This window comes from Spermophilus citellus (assembly GCF_964194105.1).
Source record: "Spermophilus citellus genome assembly, chromosome: X".
Taxonomy (NCBI): Eukaryota; Metazoa; Chordata; class Mammalia; order Rodentia; family Sciuridae; genus Spermophilus; species Spermophilus citellus.
In genome coordinates, this window is record NC_138190.1 from 41,358,863 (window position 1) to 41,374,022 (window position 15,160).

A 15,160-nucleotide genomic window follows, 5' to 3' on the forward strand; every position below is an offset into this window, starting at 1 on the left:
GCATTCTTTGTACTACTTTCTCCCCTTTCTGTTTCCCTGCCTCCTCATATTTGCTCTGGTGGGCAACAGGTGGTAATTAGGTTGACTGGGCAGGGAGGTCAAAGTAGGAATGTGGTCTGAGAGCAGGACTTCCAGTGTCTGCTAACTCCACTGTGACATTGCTCGTTTGCATACCCCACAGTGCCTGGTTGTCCTTTTAGCAGCAAAGCAAAACCCCAGGACGACCATTGCTCAGTGCTTTGGCTCTCATGTCTTCCTGCCCTCCTGAGGGGAGACATGCGCACTCTTGCAAGAGGTGGGTGCCAGGAGGTAGATATCTTTTGAGTGCTTTCCTTAAATCCTTTATAGCAGGAACTTGCTAGGGACATGTTGTTATTGGAAGTACCTTGTTATTGTGTCTTTGATTGACAGACAAATCTTGTTACTTGGTGTTTTAGTCAGCTTTTTCACTGCTGTGACCAAAGGACCTGAAAAGAACAATTTTTTTTGTTAAATAATTTTTAGTTGTCAGTGGACCTTTATTTTATTTATTTTTATGAGGTGCTGAGAATTGAACCCAGTGCCTCACATATGCCAGGCAAGCACTCTACTACTGAGCTACAACTGCAGCCCCTGACAAGAACAATTTTAAGGAGGAAAAGTTTATTTTGGGGTTCATGGTTTCAGAGGTCTTAGCCCATAGGTAACTGACTCCATTCCTCAGGGCCCAAAGTGAGGTAGAACATTATGGCGGGAGGGTATGGTAGAGTAAAGCAGGTCTGGACATGCGCACCAAGAAGCAGAAAGAAAATAAGCTCAGCTCACCAAATACACACTCCAAAGGCACGCCCTCAATGACACACACCCTCCAGCCACACCCTCCCTGCTTTCAGTTACCCTCAGTTAATCCCTATCAAGGGATGAATTCACTGATTGGGTTAAGGTTCTCATAATCCAATCATTTCACCTCTAAGCCTTCTTTCATTGACTCACACATAAGCCATTGGGGGACACATCATATCTAAAGCATAACACTTGGCTATCTGGAGGTGTTGGAGCAATTTTCCAGTCCAAGGTGCCACACACAGAGCATGTACAGGGCCTGGCTCCCAGGCACTGAGAATCCCTTATCAGGTCCCAATGTGGCTGCTTCTCAAAATGTCTGTCTAGTTGGGCAGCATACTTATTGCAGCTAGAAAACACTTTGCAGAAAGTTACTGTAATGGTTACTCATCAGAGCTGGGAGAAGGGAAAGTAGCTCAGCACATAATAGGTGCTGGTTAAGCATTTCAGAAGAAATGAGTAAATGAATGACTAAATGAATGATTGACCATTTGTTAAGCATTTGCTATGTGCTAGACACTGCTAGGCATTTTCTGTCCATTATTTCATTTAATCCACCCTATAGTTCTATTGGCCATTATTATCCCAATTTGACAAATAGGAAAACAAAAGCTTAGCAAATGAGGGACTAACTAATTTGGTGTTATACAGCAAAGATTCAAAGTTAGATCTATGCAATTCTAAAACCTGTGAGTATTTTATCTTCTTCAACAACCTCTCTAGGGAGAACTTATTGTTCCAGGCATCTAGGTCTTCAGGAGACCCTCTTCCCTCCTGTAGAGCAGTACTTGTGGGACCTCCATCATCCTCTTTTATGAACCTTCATTCACCTTGGCACTTTGGACCCAGAGATGTTACTACAGGTCTTATAAACTGGTCCAGAGATTCTGGGGGTGGGGTGTTCTAGGGATTGAACTCAGGGGCACTCGACCACTGAGCCCCATACCCAGCCCCATTTGTATTTTATTTAGAGACAGGGTCTCACTGAGTTGCTTAGGGCCTTGCTATTGCTGAGACTGGCTTTGAACTCATGATCATCGTGCCTCAGCCTCCCGAGCTGCTGGGACTGCAGGCATGTAAGGTGTGTGCCACTGTGCCTGGCTGGAGACTTTTCTTTACTGACTGTGGGATACAAGGGGGAAAAAAAAATATATATATATATATACACACACACACACACACACACATACATATATTTGCTTATAGTCCTAGCTTTGGCTGCAAAAAATAAATTCTTGATGATTCTGTGAGTAATGGAAATTTAAGGAAGAGCGTCATTCCCAACATAGCTAACATTTTTTGCCTGTTTACTATGTGCCCAGCAGTATCCTAAGCACTTTCATGGACAGATAGTCCCTGACTTAGGATGATTTGACTTAGGATAATTTGGCTTTATGATGGTGCAAATAAAAATATGCATTCAACAGAAACTGTATTTCCTATTTTGCATTTTGATTTTCTTTTCCCGGGCTAGCAAGATGCAGTATAATACTGTTCCAATGCTGGGCAGCAGCAGTGTCTGCAGTTCCCAGTCAGCCACGTGATTACATGGGGAACAAACAAGACTATGCTGTACTGCATGGATAGGCTCTGATGTTCCATAGATTAGGTGTATTCAAGACACTTTCAACTTATGATATTTTTAATGTACCATGACTTTATCAAGATGTAACCTCACCATATTGATTGATTTGATCTCCAGAATGATCCTAGGGAATAGTGACAGTGAGTCTCCTCCATTTATTAGACAAGTGAGGCCCAGGGAAATGATAGAACTTCATGACAAGATCACAGGTAACCAGACTCCCTGGGTTCTTCATCCCAGGATCTCTGGGCTCTTGAAGGAGATTCTGTTCCAGACTCTAGGATGGCAGAGAGTGCTAACCAGAAGGAAGCAGCTTTACAATTTTGTAAGGAAGCATAGTGTTAAAGGCAAGTCGATGTAGACTATTTTATTCTGAAATGCAAACAAACACATGGACATTTCAGCCAAGCTAAGCCACTATGTCTCTATAACCCATGTACCATTCAACTAAAAATATCAGCGACACACATAGAAGCAAATTAGCAGAATTATCAAATTTTGGTAACGTCTAATGGCTCTGAGTCAAGGGTAGGTATATCTTGCTTTAGGGACTCTCTGCACTTCCTTCCAGGGCTCTGTGGAAGGACTCTGATTTTTGCTTTGATGTTCACTTTCGAATTCTGAATATGTTCTCACACATCTCCTGTAACTCCTTCCCTATTCGTGGAGGTGCTGAGGAGCGCTACCCTAGAGCACAGTGTGAAACACGATCTACTCTAATATGATGCAGGGCTGTGTCTGCTGAGGGACTGTGTCCCCAATTAGCGCATCTTTCTTTTCTTTTATAATTTCTGACTCAGAACTTTCACACATGCCCTAATATTTTTTTTTCACAGATAGGACTTCCCTAAGTTCATATTTTCATTATTCCTCCCAGAATGTTCTCTTTTCTCTGTTAACAAAGATAAACTCCAATTAGAAAATTCCTTACATATATGGTTTTATAAGATATCAAGATGTCCCTTTGCCTGTATAGTATAATGGCTAAAAGCACAGATTTTAGATTCAAGTTGCCTGGGAAAACCCAGTTCTGCTGTTTACTGGCTGGTGACCTTGAGAAAAATTACTTTACCTCTTGGTGCCTCATGTTTCTCATCTATGAAATGGTTATGATGAGCATTCAGTTATATATCTATATGTGCAAATGTGTGTGTGCATGTGTGTACGCATACACACATGTGTACATATATGTGGTATCTATCTTATGACCATTTCTGGCGCATGGTAAACACTGTGTGACTATTAGCTAGCATTGTTCTTATATCAGTGTTATAAGCTTGAAACCTACATGTAAAATGAATTTCCCTAGGATGAGGAATATTGGCATGCCAAAGTTTCTTTTGTGCAATAAATTAGGAGACAGCATAGCATGAATCAGTAAATAGCTGTGGAGCCTTTTAGCCATTATTTTTGACCTTTATCTAAGAGCTGCAAATAGCTGCAAAAATGACTAATGAGTTTCTCCTATTTTTCCCTTTCAAACAGCTAGAGGTTAGCAAAGGGGTAGTGACATAGACAGGTGGTGGGAGAGAGTGGCTGGTAGGCAAAGAGAATATATATGATGAGGGTGGGCCTCCCCCTTGTAGAAACCCTAGGCAGAATTATTTACTGCTCCATCAGTGAAACCCAACATTGTAGCATTTCTCTTTTGTTTTTCCCACCAGACCAGAAGTCTCGATGGCAGAAGAGTCGAAACCTAATCCAGCATGGAACCAGCGCTACTTCTTTCCTGAGGAGAAATTTGCTTTCATGGCCTGGGGCTCTGAGAAGCAGCACCCCAGCCCTGCAGGCGTTGGTGAACCTAAAACAACAGGGTCTGCTCCTCTACTTAAGTTCCTGGGTGTTACTGGTTCCATTTTCTCCCCATTGCACTCTACAGCCATGCAGGAGGCTGGGGCCATTGAGGATATGGTAGAAGTGGAGAGATACTGTTTCTTTTTAGGCCAAAGGGCTGCTCTATGGGGCAGTCTCAGAAGAGCTCATGAGAGATATGGTTGGCCATGATAAGTCACTTGCAGGGGTGTTAACCCCAGCCTTGAAGATAGTGACCACTGCCAAGGTCATAGGTGACCTCTTTGCTGTGGGAGATTTGCAATGGAGGGGCTATTTCAAACAGGAGTGGCATCAGGAAAGGAGAAATGATGAGAGTATCCAGGAAAGCCATAGGACACCTTTGTAAGAAAGTCGATTAGACAGAGCCCCAGAGTGGGTGGGAATCCATGAATAGGTAGTACAGAGGCCAACAGACTTGGACGACCCATAGCTAAGGTCTCAGGTACTTCTCCACCATCTCTCCCTTCCACTGGGGCCATAAACCAATAGGAATCATGATCAGAAGCCCAGAGCTTCTGGGGCCTGCCATTTTTTTCTAGATTTTAGTAGGGTGTTAATGACCAAACCAAATTATCTCTAAAGTCCTCCTAATTGCTAAAATGATGGTTATAGAAATAGCCTTCTAAGAATATTCTTAAAGTATGCCTTTACTTGGCTTCCAGAGAGCCCTTGTATGGCCTATTTACATGTGAACAGTGCATTTTATTCCATTTTTTTTACAACTCTTTGCTGAAGCAGGGTCCCATTTTACAGATGGGTAAATTAAGGAAGTAGAAAGATCAGCAGTCTTTTTCAACAGAGATGCTTAAATGGTCTCTCTTTGTTTCCACAGACAAGAGTTTCAGCACTTCTCACCTCCTCCAGGCACCTCAGGAATCCCTACCTCTTACTCAGCTTATTACAATATTTCTGTGGCCAAAGCAGAGCTGCTGAACAAGTTGAAAGACCAGCCAGAGATGGCAGAAATTGGCCTGGGAGAGGAGGAAGTGGATCACGAACTGGCTCAAAAAAAGGTAAAGTTTCTTAGTATGCCCTAGGGATTGTTAACATTTGTATCTGGAGGGTAACCAGCTTCTCTATGCCCTCTAAAACTCTTTCATTCCTGTATTTTCAGTATGGAAATCAAACAGTTTCTCTGGGTTTCTCATGGATCCAACTCCAGCTTCTTTTTGATTGAAGAAATAGTAGCAGTCATAGTAATCAAATCAGTCTCCCCGATCCTTAAGACCATCATATAAGATAGGAATTGCTATCTTTTTTTTTTTATTGTTGTTTAACCAGCTAGGGGATTGATTTTCTCAAGGGTTATATTCTAAGTGATAGATACAGGACTTCAAGTCAAGACTCTGGATTTGTGCTCTACCAAGCTACCCCTCTGAGTTAAGTCAGCCTTGTAGATAACTCAACGCCCAGGGCACATAAGGGCTTCTGCCAGTGAGTTCTAGCCAATGGCAGTGTCATTGATTTTTATTCTCTGTGTAACTTTCTGGGAGAGAGAACAGACTTGACTAAGGAAAATAAGGAGAAATTATAGGCTGGCAGACTTTGGTATTTATTTGCAATGATGGTCAATTATCTCTTAGAAATACAAAATAGATAAATGGAGATGATGTTGTTGTTGTTCCAAAACCTCCTTTTCTTCCTCTAAATACCACTAGCCTAGTTTTTAAATCAAGTTCCTGGAATCACTTTGCCCTCCCTGCACTTACCCATTTTATTTCATAAGCAAATAGGGTTGCCATGGCAACCTCAAAAGCCCAATTTACCATTTTGTGGACATGTGAACTCAATGTAAATTGCTCTTCTGCCCATATTTCCCTTTCAGGACATGACCTGTAGGAAGGTACAGGGCCATTTGCAAAAGTCCTCCTTCCAATTTCCCATCTGAAGCAAAATGTCAGAGAAAAAATTGGAAGCATGCTGGCATCGAAGTTTGATTGCTCCTTTGATTCCATGTTCCCTGACCATGACAAGGCTGCTCCACACTTACTTAGGGCCTGGCCTGTCAAGGGGCAAACCTAATAAAAGTCTAGCCAGGAGAAGATAGCGATGATCAGAAATGGCAAAGCACAGAACAACAGACAATGATTTGAAGTGACTGTGGGTGGGCTAGGACAGTTTTTTTGTTTCTGAGGAAGAAAGGTGAGGAAGGTCACCAATTTGCAATATCACAGAGAAAAACAGCCATCTATGGCTGGGTCTGTATAACTCCACAGCTGTACATACTGCATTTTCCCTAGGGCTGAGGTTCAGGCTGCAGAGTCCTAGTGCTGAGAAACAAAAGGCTCTTCTACTTCATTCTTCCACCCATCAGAGCCTGTCAGCAGGGGTGGGTAGGTGATTTTCTAAGTGTCCCTGGCATTGTGTTTTGTGTGGAGGCGCAGACAATGGTACAATACCTGGGAATCTTTTGATATCTACATAATGTTGCCTCATTCACATCACCAATCCCCAGTTCCTGGTGGGTTTTAGAATTTCCCCCCAATGCACACTTATAACACTTCTGACGAAATCATGATCTCCTGCCTTTTGAACACTTCTAAAATATAACAACAGGCTCTAGAACCCAGAGGAAACTCTCTTAGTCTTGGTCACCTTGGACCTCTCTAAATAAATGACCAGTGAGGAACACATTCTAGAAAACTGTAAGCCAATGGTCCCAGAATACCTGAGCTGGAATAATACTAAAAAGAAGCACTGAAGCATGCTTCCTACATGCAAGATACTATTCCAAGCAGGTAACATGTTAAATCATTTAATCCTCATAACCACTCTATGAGATGAGTATTATGGTTAGTCTATTTTTTTAGATGGGGAAATCGAAGCACAGAAAGATTGAGTAACTCATTCCAGATTCAAACCATTACTTTGTGGCAAAGCTGAGGTTCAAACACAAGTAGTATGGCACTCAAGTGCATACTCCTAACCACTTGCAATACTCTCTAAAAAAGCTACGGGTGACCTGAGTTGCCTACATGCCTGTCAGAAGCTTGCAGCTAGGTGAGTCTCCTTTAGTTTAGGGGATCTTATAGTAGTAGGGATGCTACTACTGCTGATGGTGGTGGTGGTGGCGGCAGTGACAGCAGCATCAATTAGCATGCATTGAGCACTTCATGTTCCAGACACAATAGTGAATATTTTACCTGTTATCTCAACAGCTATCACAACAACCAGGTGCAGGGAGTACTTATTCAGTTTGTAGATGTGGAAATAGAAGTCTTAGTGGGATTAGGTATCTTGCTCAAGGTCAGAAAGTTGGAGGAGGTAGAATTGGAATCCAAGTGTCTCTAACTCTAAAATTCCATATTGCCTTCCTGTGGTCCCAGAACTGGGATCACACTCACACACATGACATACCACAGGAACAACTTCAAATTATTCTGAAGGGTTGTAATTCTAGAAAACTTGAGAGTTCTGGATAAAAAATAAGAAAGAGAGGAAGATCATTGAAAGAATCCTTCCAGAGCCCCCAGAGAAGGGCTTTCCATAGTGAAGGTGGGAGAAAAGCTGGGCCCTAAAAAAAAGAATCATAATACCCAAAGGGAAGAATGAGCAGGTAGAACTGTAGAAGCATCAAAGGAACACAGGGGTAAATATGGGGAACATAGAGAACAGTGAGGAGCTAATCCGGAAAGATTTTGAGGAGTGAAATTAGAATGATGGGGGGGGGGGGACAAGATGGAATGATTATAATATTAATAACAGCAGCCTAGATTTTATTGAGCACTTACTCTGTGCTAATCCATTTGCATGTATTATCTCACTGAATCATTACCACCCAGTGAAATGGGTGCTGAAAATATCCTCACAACTTCTACAGATAAAGAGAAGTTCATAAACGTCAACTCATCCAAGGTTCCAATTAGGAAGTGGCAGAACTAGAAGTCAAACCAAGTCATGGTGACTCCAGAATGTACACTCCTATCCAAAGGCCTCGAAAGCCAAGCTAAAGGGCTGGGCGTGTAGCTCAGTGGCAGAGCACTTGCCTAGCATTCTCAAGGCCCTGGATTTTGTCCCTAGCACATGATAAATAAATAACCAACTAACCTAAGAAGGATCTTAGACTGAGAATGTAGCTCAGTGGTAGAGCAATTGCCTAGTATACACAAGACCCTTGTTCCATTCCCAGAACCATTACAAAAGCCAAGCTGTGGGGGCAAGGACCTAGCCCAGTGCTATAAACAGAGAGATACTTCAGTGGAATGAAGGAGAATGAATGAAGTGATCAAAAATGACGACACATGCTTTTCCAACCTAGGATCTCACAAACATCTCACCTCACTCCTATTTATCAAACAGTCTCAACAAATGTTCAATTGCATTGAGCAAATAAGGCTTAGCCCTTGCTTGGGTAGCACTTGTCTAATGCCAAGAAATCTGATGATGACATGGAGATGCCTACCAGACAGGGACAGCAGATGCCTGTCCAGAGCACCAGAATTACTCACCATTTGCTTCGATTTTCTTGGTTTCCAATGACTGGGGTAGAGCCTACCATCCGTTATGTGGTTCCCAACATAAGAGTGACAGGCTCTGATCAGTTTCTGTTGGTACCCATGCTTATCATTGGTCTTCTCCTGTTTAACTCCCCTAGATACAGCTTATTGAAAGCATTGGTCGAAAACTTTCTGTCCTGCGAGAGGCGCAGCGAGGGCTGCTGGAGGATGTGAATGCCAATTCTGCCCTTGGAGAGGAAGTGGAGGCTAACTTAAAAGCCGTCTGCAAATCCAATGAGTTTGAAAAATACCGCTTGTTTATTGGGGACCTGGACAAAGTGGTCAACCTGTTGCTGTCACTTTCTGGACGATTGGCCCGGGTGGAGAATGCTCTCAACAGCATTGATTCAGAGGCCAATCAAGAGAAGGTAGAATTGGGGTCTTTGGGGATGTGGATGGAGAGAAATGCCAGGTGTTTCTCCTTAGGACTCTCTTTCATGTTTGGCTATTATGAGAGGCAGAAGAGTAGAATGTTAGCAGTGTGAGCACTGGCTTTCATGTGTCCCCCAATTGTAACTCTACCATTACTAGCTGTGTAACTGTGGACAGTGTACTTAACCTCACTCTCTCTCAATCTCTTCATTTGTACAATGAGGTGAACACACTACCTGCCATGTTGGATTGTTGTGAAGATGAAGTTAGATAATCCATGTTAAATACTGAGGCAATCCAGGGTAAATACCGAGTTGGTGTTAGCTGCCAGTAGTAGTGATGGTGGTAATGGCAGGAGCAGCAGCCGCAATTTTGCCTCACTCTCTCTAGAGTTGGAAAGGGAGTTTTCATCAAGCAGTTGAGATGGCGAGACTGTCAGTTTCACAGGTTGGCACACACTGTGTCCATTCCTGAACCAAACTGCAGCACCTTTCTCTATATAAATGGCTTTGAAATCACCACAATAAGGGATGCATATACATGTGCACATCCACTCAAATGGAGGCACACGCCATAGAGAAAGCATTACCACAGTGATGGTTCATGAGGCTGCTCTGTTAGAGCCTTCCCCGATCGCCAAACCCAGTGACAGTTCACAGATTAAAGACAGCCTTAGAGAAGGAAAGAGGTTCTAGCACATCCCCCTCTCCACAGTGGCTGTGACGTCTGTGCTCCTCCAGCTACAGGAGAGAAAGGCATTTCTATGGCGGTGGCCTTTACATTGGGAAATCTAGGAGTGATCAATTAGCAGAACGGGTAGCTGCTTGGTGGCTGCCTCCCTGGTGAGCACTGCTAGGCAGATGCCTGATAATTAGGAGAGCACTTAATTGGTCCTCTGCTTCCCCAGTTGGTGCTAATAGAGAAGAAGCAGCAGCTGACGGGCCAGTTAGCAGATGCCAAGGAGCTGAAGGAGCACGTGGACCGCCGGGAGAAGTTGGTGTTTGGAATGGTCTCCCGCTATCTGCCTCAGGATCAGCTCCAAGATTACCAGCACTTTGTCAAGATGAAATCTGCTCTTATCATTGAACAGCGAGAGCTGGAAGAGAAGATCAAGCTTGGGGAAGAGCAGCTGAAATGTCTCAGGGAGAGCCTACTCCTGGGGCCCAGCAATTTCTAATTCTCTCAGCAGACTGCCACAGCATCCCTGCCTGGCCACAGTGGGAAGTGCTTTCGATCTTCAGTAGTGGTTTGTTAACAAGTAAACAGCAACAAGTTAGTGATTCATCCCAGCCCTCTACCCTGGCTCTGTCTCACTGCTTCTTCCCTAGCAGTGGTCCCAACCAGTGAGGGGACCCTAGGGGGTCATTAAGCTTCTGCAGGGAGCTGCGGCAAGGTGTGATCACACAACCACATTCTCCTTCCCACAGTGTATGTGGGCAAGCATTCACTGCCCACAGAATCACCAAAGTGCCTTTATTCTCTCTGTACCCGCACACCAAAGACCAAGAACTCCCCACCCATCTGTGCAGCTCCATTGTGCTCCAGGGCTTAGGGCCCAGTCATCTCCCACAGAGAACTGCCTGACTCGAGGGCATTCATCTACCACCATTTTCAGAGCCTCACCCAAGCTTTGTAGTGGGAGGTATAGAAGGAGGGATTGTATTTGACAGAAGATGGGCAAAGGTAGGGCATTCTTAGGTGGCCCTCAGGAAAAAGCCAGGCTTAAACCAGTTGGCTCCACTTCTATCTTTCCTAGAAGCTAGTTGAGGGGAAGAGGCCTACTCTCATCCTTGACTAGTGAGGCCTTCTTCCTGTCCTCAGACCTTAGGCCTATCACCTCATATTTGGTCTTGCCCTTGTATCACTGGGAGTTCCAGGTGCCTATTCCAGGACTTCACACTATGGGCTTTTAGTAGCTACTCCAGTTGACTTCTAGATATAGGTTTCATTATTGGGGGAGAGGGTTCTTGTTATATTTTCAATGACCTTTTGATTGTATTTATTTTCATGTTTTGATTGTTTTTTTTTTTCATTTTTTGAACTAATAAGGTGAGGAGAGGGAAGTTAGAGAGGGGAAAGAAAAAGAGGGGAAGAATAGCATTTTCTGCAGATCAGACTGAGTCTAGGTAAGCAAGTACTGAGGCATTGAATTCTTCCCCACATAGCTACAAGTGTCTAAGAATGGAGTTCTTCCTTTGAACTCCTAGCCACCCTACCATGGCCTGCCCATGTTCTTCCTTTGAAATCTAGATGACCATGAACTTAGCATACCCCAGCACAGTTCAACTTTTTTTGTGCTAATATTTGAAACCAAAGAAATTTCCCCAAATTAACAATAATTGCCCATTTCTCTAGCATCTCCAAGTCATGGGATGGGTGGAGGCACTCCTCTAACAACTTTTTATCTCAGCCTGTGACCTGGCTCAGGGAACCCAGACTATGATAGCTGGGAACAAATTATGATCCAGCCAGGATCTTAGGCAAAGGTAATCCATCCTTATCTTTGCAGGCTGTGTGCCAAGAACCCCAGTGGGTGCCTGAAGCTATGGGTAGTAACCAAAATTATATGTACTGTTTTTTCCTATACCTCCTACAGCATTGCCATATAGTACCAGAGTTAATCTATCTTCCTTGTTTTATGCCCTGGTGTCTCCTTTGCTTCACTACTCTTGCACTTTGGAACCATTATTAAATAAAAAGGGGGTTACTTGAACAGAAACACTGCAGTACTGCAACAGTCAATCTGATAACTGAAATGGCTCCTAAGTAATTAAAGGGAGGGTAGACCATACAGTGTGGATATGTTGGACAAAGGTATGTCCCAGGTAGGATGTAGCAGGATTGCATCATTATGCTCAGAATGACACACAAATGAAAGCTTATGAATTGCTTATTTCTGGAATTTCCCACTTAATATTTTTAGACCATGGTTGACCACAGAAAGTAAAACTGCAGATAAGGGGGGACTACTATACAAAGAACTGAAGTTGCTGCTATTTCCAAGGCCCTGAGACTTGTAGCCAGCTTCTACCCTGGAAAAGTTAGTCATTGGGCAATGGCAGAAAGGGAATTATAACCAAACTGTGTCCTATTACCCAGCTCATTGTCCCTATTGCTTGCTAACTAGGGTCAATCCTTGGCATTACACAGGCCATCTAATCCCATCCCAGCCGAGCCATGGCATCTTGTTACTGCTGAGTTCCTCAGAGCCCTTACAACTTAACTGTAGCAGCAGGGGTACCTCACTCAACCAAAGAATTTGCCAAGGAACTTTGCTGCTGCTACAAATACTGGTTACTAATTTCCGTTTCCTCTATATTGTGTCTGAAAACAATAGGAAAATCTTGGCCAGGAGGGTATCCTGGGGGTGGTGGTAATCCTTTATGTGGGGACCTGGGTATGCTCTTAGTACTGCTGCCAATGCCAAGACCACTGTTAGAATGTCAACCTTGTCATTCTCCCCTCTGGTGGAAAATTCTACTCTATTCAGGAGGGTTGATGACTTTTAAAGGGCTGGATTTACCCAAGTGAAACTTGAGAAATTTGGGAGAGTGCTTTGAATATAGGCCATTATTGCCACCTTTCAAAATGAAACAGAAGCCCTAGGTAAATAGTAACCCCAGTTGAAATGTCTTTTATTAGGAGATGATGCCAATATGTTCCATCATTACAAGATTTTTTGGCTGGAATAGATATTTTGTTGGGGCAGGGGTACTGGGGATTGAACTCAGGGGCACTCTACCACTGAGCCACATCCCCAGCCCTATTTTGTATTTTATTTAGAGACAGGGTCTCACTGAGTTGCTTAGCACCTTGCTTTTGCTGAGGCTGGCTTTGAACTTGCGATCCTCCTGTCTCAGCCTCCGGAGTCACAGGGATTACAGGTGTGCGACACCACGCCCATCTGGAATAGATATTTGAAGTATGTACCCAGGGAAAAAAAGTGATCAACTTAACTGGTCGCCATGGCATAGCTAGTGTGTTTGTGTGTGTGTGTGTGTGTGTGTGTGTGAGAGAGAGAGAGAGAGAGAGAGAGAGTGTGTGTGTGTGTGTGTGTGTGTGTGTTTTACTTTTTTTAGCCATCATTACATTGGTTTTACCTTAATTTTGTGATACCAAAAATATTAAGTCTGTTTTTTTTTTTTGTTGTTGTTGTTGTTTGTTTGTTTTGTTTCTGTGGTGCTGGGAATTAAACCCAGGGCCTCGCACATGCTAGGTAAGCACTCTACCACTGAGCTACAACCCCAACCTTAACACTGTTATTTTTGTACCACATCCCACCTCAAATTAGTTTCTAGAGTTGGAATGAGAACACAAGGATGCTCATTTTCACATAGAACCATAGGTCCCAAAGTACTTAAAAAGTAACCCCCAAACTCTACTGAGCAGTAGAAGTTTAGTAGATAAAGGTGAACTACTAAACAGACACTGGCATATAGCACCTGCCTGCCATGGCAGTCCCCTTGTGAGAGATAGTGCTACAAAGCTGCCAGTATTATCTAAGATGCAATAGTTCTCCCCTATTCTCAGTGTAAGGGGCTCAGCCTTCTTCCAAGGCCTTTGAGGGGGTAGCAGTTTGGAAGACAGGCCAGATGGTATCCCCAAAGACAGTTATTGGTCTTGACTTCTGCTCTTTCCCTTCAAATATTTACATTGCCCCCCATGGGGAAAAAGGAAAGCTGATGGTGGATTGATAGAAAGGAGTCCAGTATAAGAGTTACTATCAGTTGTCCCCTCTACTTCCCTCCTCCCCAGGGCTCTGGATAGTTGAATCTCCCACAGTGAGTCCCACTGTTGTCTCACAGCTGGACACTCATCCAGGATCTAGAAGTAAATGCCAAAGTGGAGTCCAAGAGAATGAGACAGAGATACTGAAAATAAAGCCCTAGCATGGGAGAGAATAGGAGAAGGAAGGAAGGACAGAGGGTGAAAAGATGAAATGGCTCTTTCAAGGCTGGGTTCAGATTCTGTTTTCCATTTAACTTCATGTGCCAAAAAGCTTCCCCAGGTCATCAGAGCCACATCCTGAACCCCAGCCTCCCTGAGGGTGCTGCTTTGCCAGTAGCAGGCCCCAGACAGAGGAAGCTGGGCACATTTCTGGCTGCTTCCACCCATCTGGAGCTTGGCAACTCCTGCTGTCTTGGCCAGAGGAGTTGCCTATGCCAATAATATTTCTGTAACAGCATATTGTACTATTTGAAGATTAGTAGATCTTTAGGGGGTGGGTGGGTCATGGGCCATTTGTATAGATAAAGAATCAGTGTTTGTTGTACAACTGTGGGGGGGATCAATCCCAGGTGAAGCTTATTGTTTTGAATCTTACTGTCTCTATATTTGTGTCCTCCAACACTCCCTTCTTGGCTGACATAGATATGCCTGCCAGATTGTCATCAAGGGTCATATTTTAATAAAAGGTGCTAAGGACAAAAAATAATTGTCTCATGTGTTTTGACTCAGGTTATGGAAATTCCTTAATATTCTGCTGAGAAGTATCTCAAAGGAATTTGATCACCTATTTATTGTCTGTCATAGAGAGCTTTGACAAGCAGAGCCCTCCTACATTCCTAAACCTCTACTTTGAGCTCTTAGGGATGATATTGATGCTATACCATATATTATCCCTAGTAAAATTGCAGGATCTGACATAGCCTTTTAAAAGGAACAGCTTTTAGACATCTATTCTAAGAACAACTTGACTAGGAGACACAGAGTTTATGCCATTGGTCAATTTCTCTTGTTACAACAAGATTGAAGCAAGGCATTTTTCAACTTAGAAGAAGTTCAGGACCACAAGCTCTGTCCTTTGGTTCACTGATATATTTCTTGCTCTTTGGGTAGTTATATTGGTCCATTTTTCCATTATTATAACAACATACATGAGCATAGGTAACTTTACAAATTAAAGAGGTTTATTCAAGTCACAGTTCAGAAGGTTCAAAGGCATGATATTTGCATCAGTTTAACTCTGGTGAAGACCTCATGGTGGATGGTGCCACAGTAGTAAGAACACATGTAACAGAGAGATCACATCACATCAGGATGCCAAAGAGTG

At 43.3% G+C, this 15,160-nt stretch overlaps 1 protein-coding gene across 5 annotated transcripts in view; it reads left to right on the forward strand.

Annotated features, from left to right (window-relative positions):
• Positions 1-14,542, forward strand: part of SHROOM4 (shroom family member 4) — a 218,014-nt gene extending 203,472 nt beyond the window's left edge. For 4 of the 5 annotated variants that reach the window (XM_081278002.1, XM_081278005.1, XM_081278004.1 and 1 more), the window contains 4 exons: positions 4,072-4,221; positions 5,073-5,253; positions 8,835-9,104; positions 10,016-14,542. In XM_081278002.1, coding sequence (XP_081134128.1) covers positions 4,072-4,221; positions 5,073-5,253; positions 8,835-9,104; positions 10,016-10,285 — 871 coding nt within the window. In that variant the 3' untranslated portion in view covers positions 10,286-14,542. Of the gene's footprint in view, positions 1-4,071; positions 4,222-5,072; positions 5,254-8,832; positions 9,105-10,015 lie in introns of those variants that run through there. The other variant, XM_081278006.1, reaches the window with a different exon arrangement.
• The last annotated feature ends 618 nt before the right edge of the window (positions 14,543-15,160 follow it).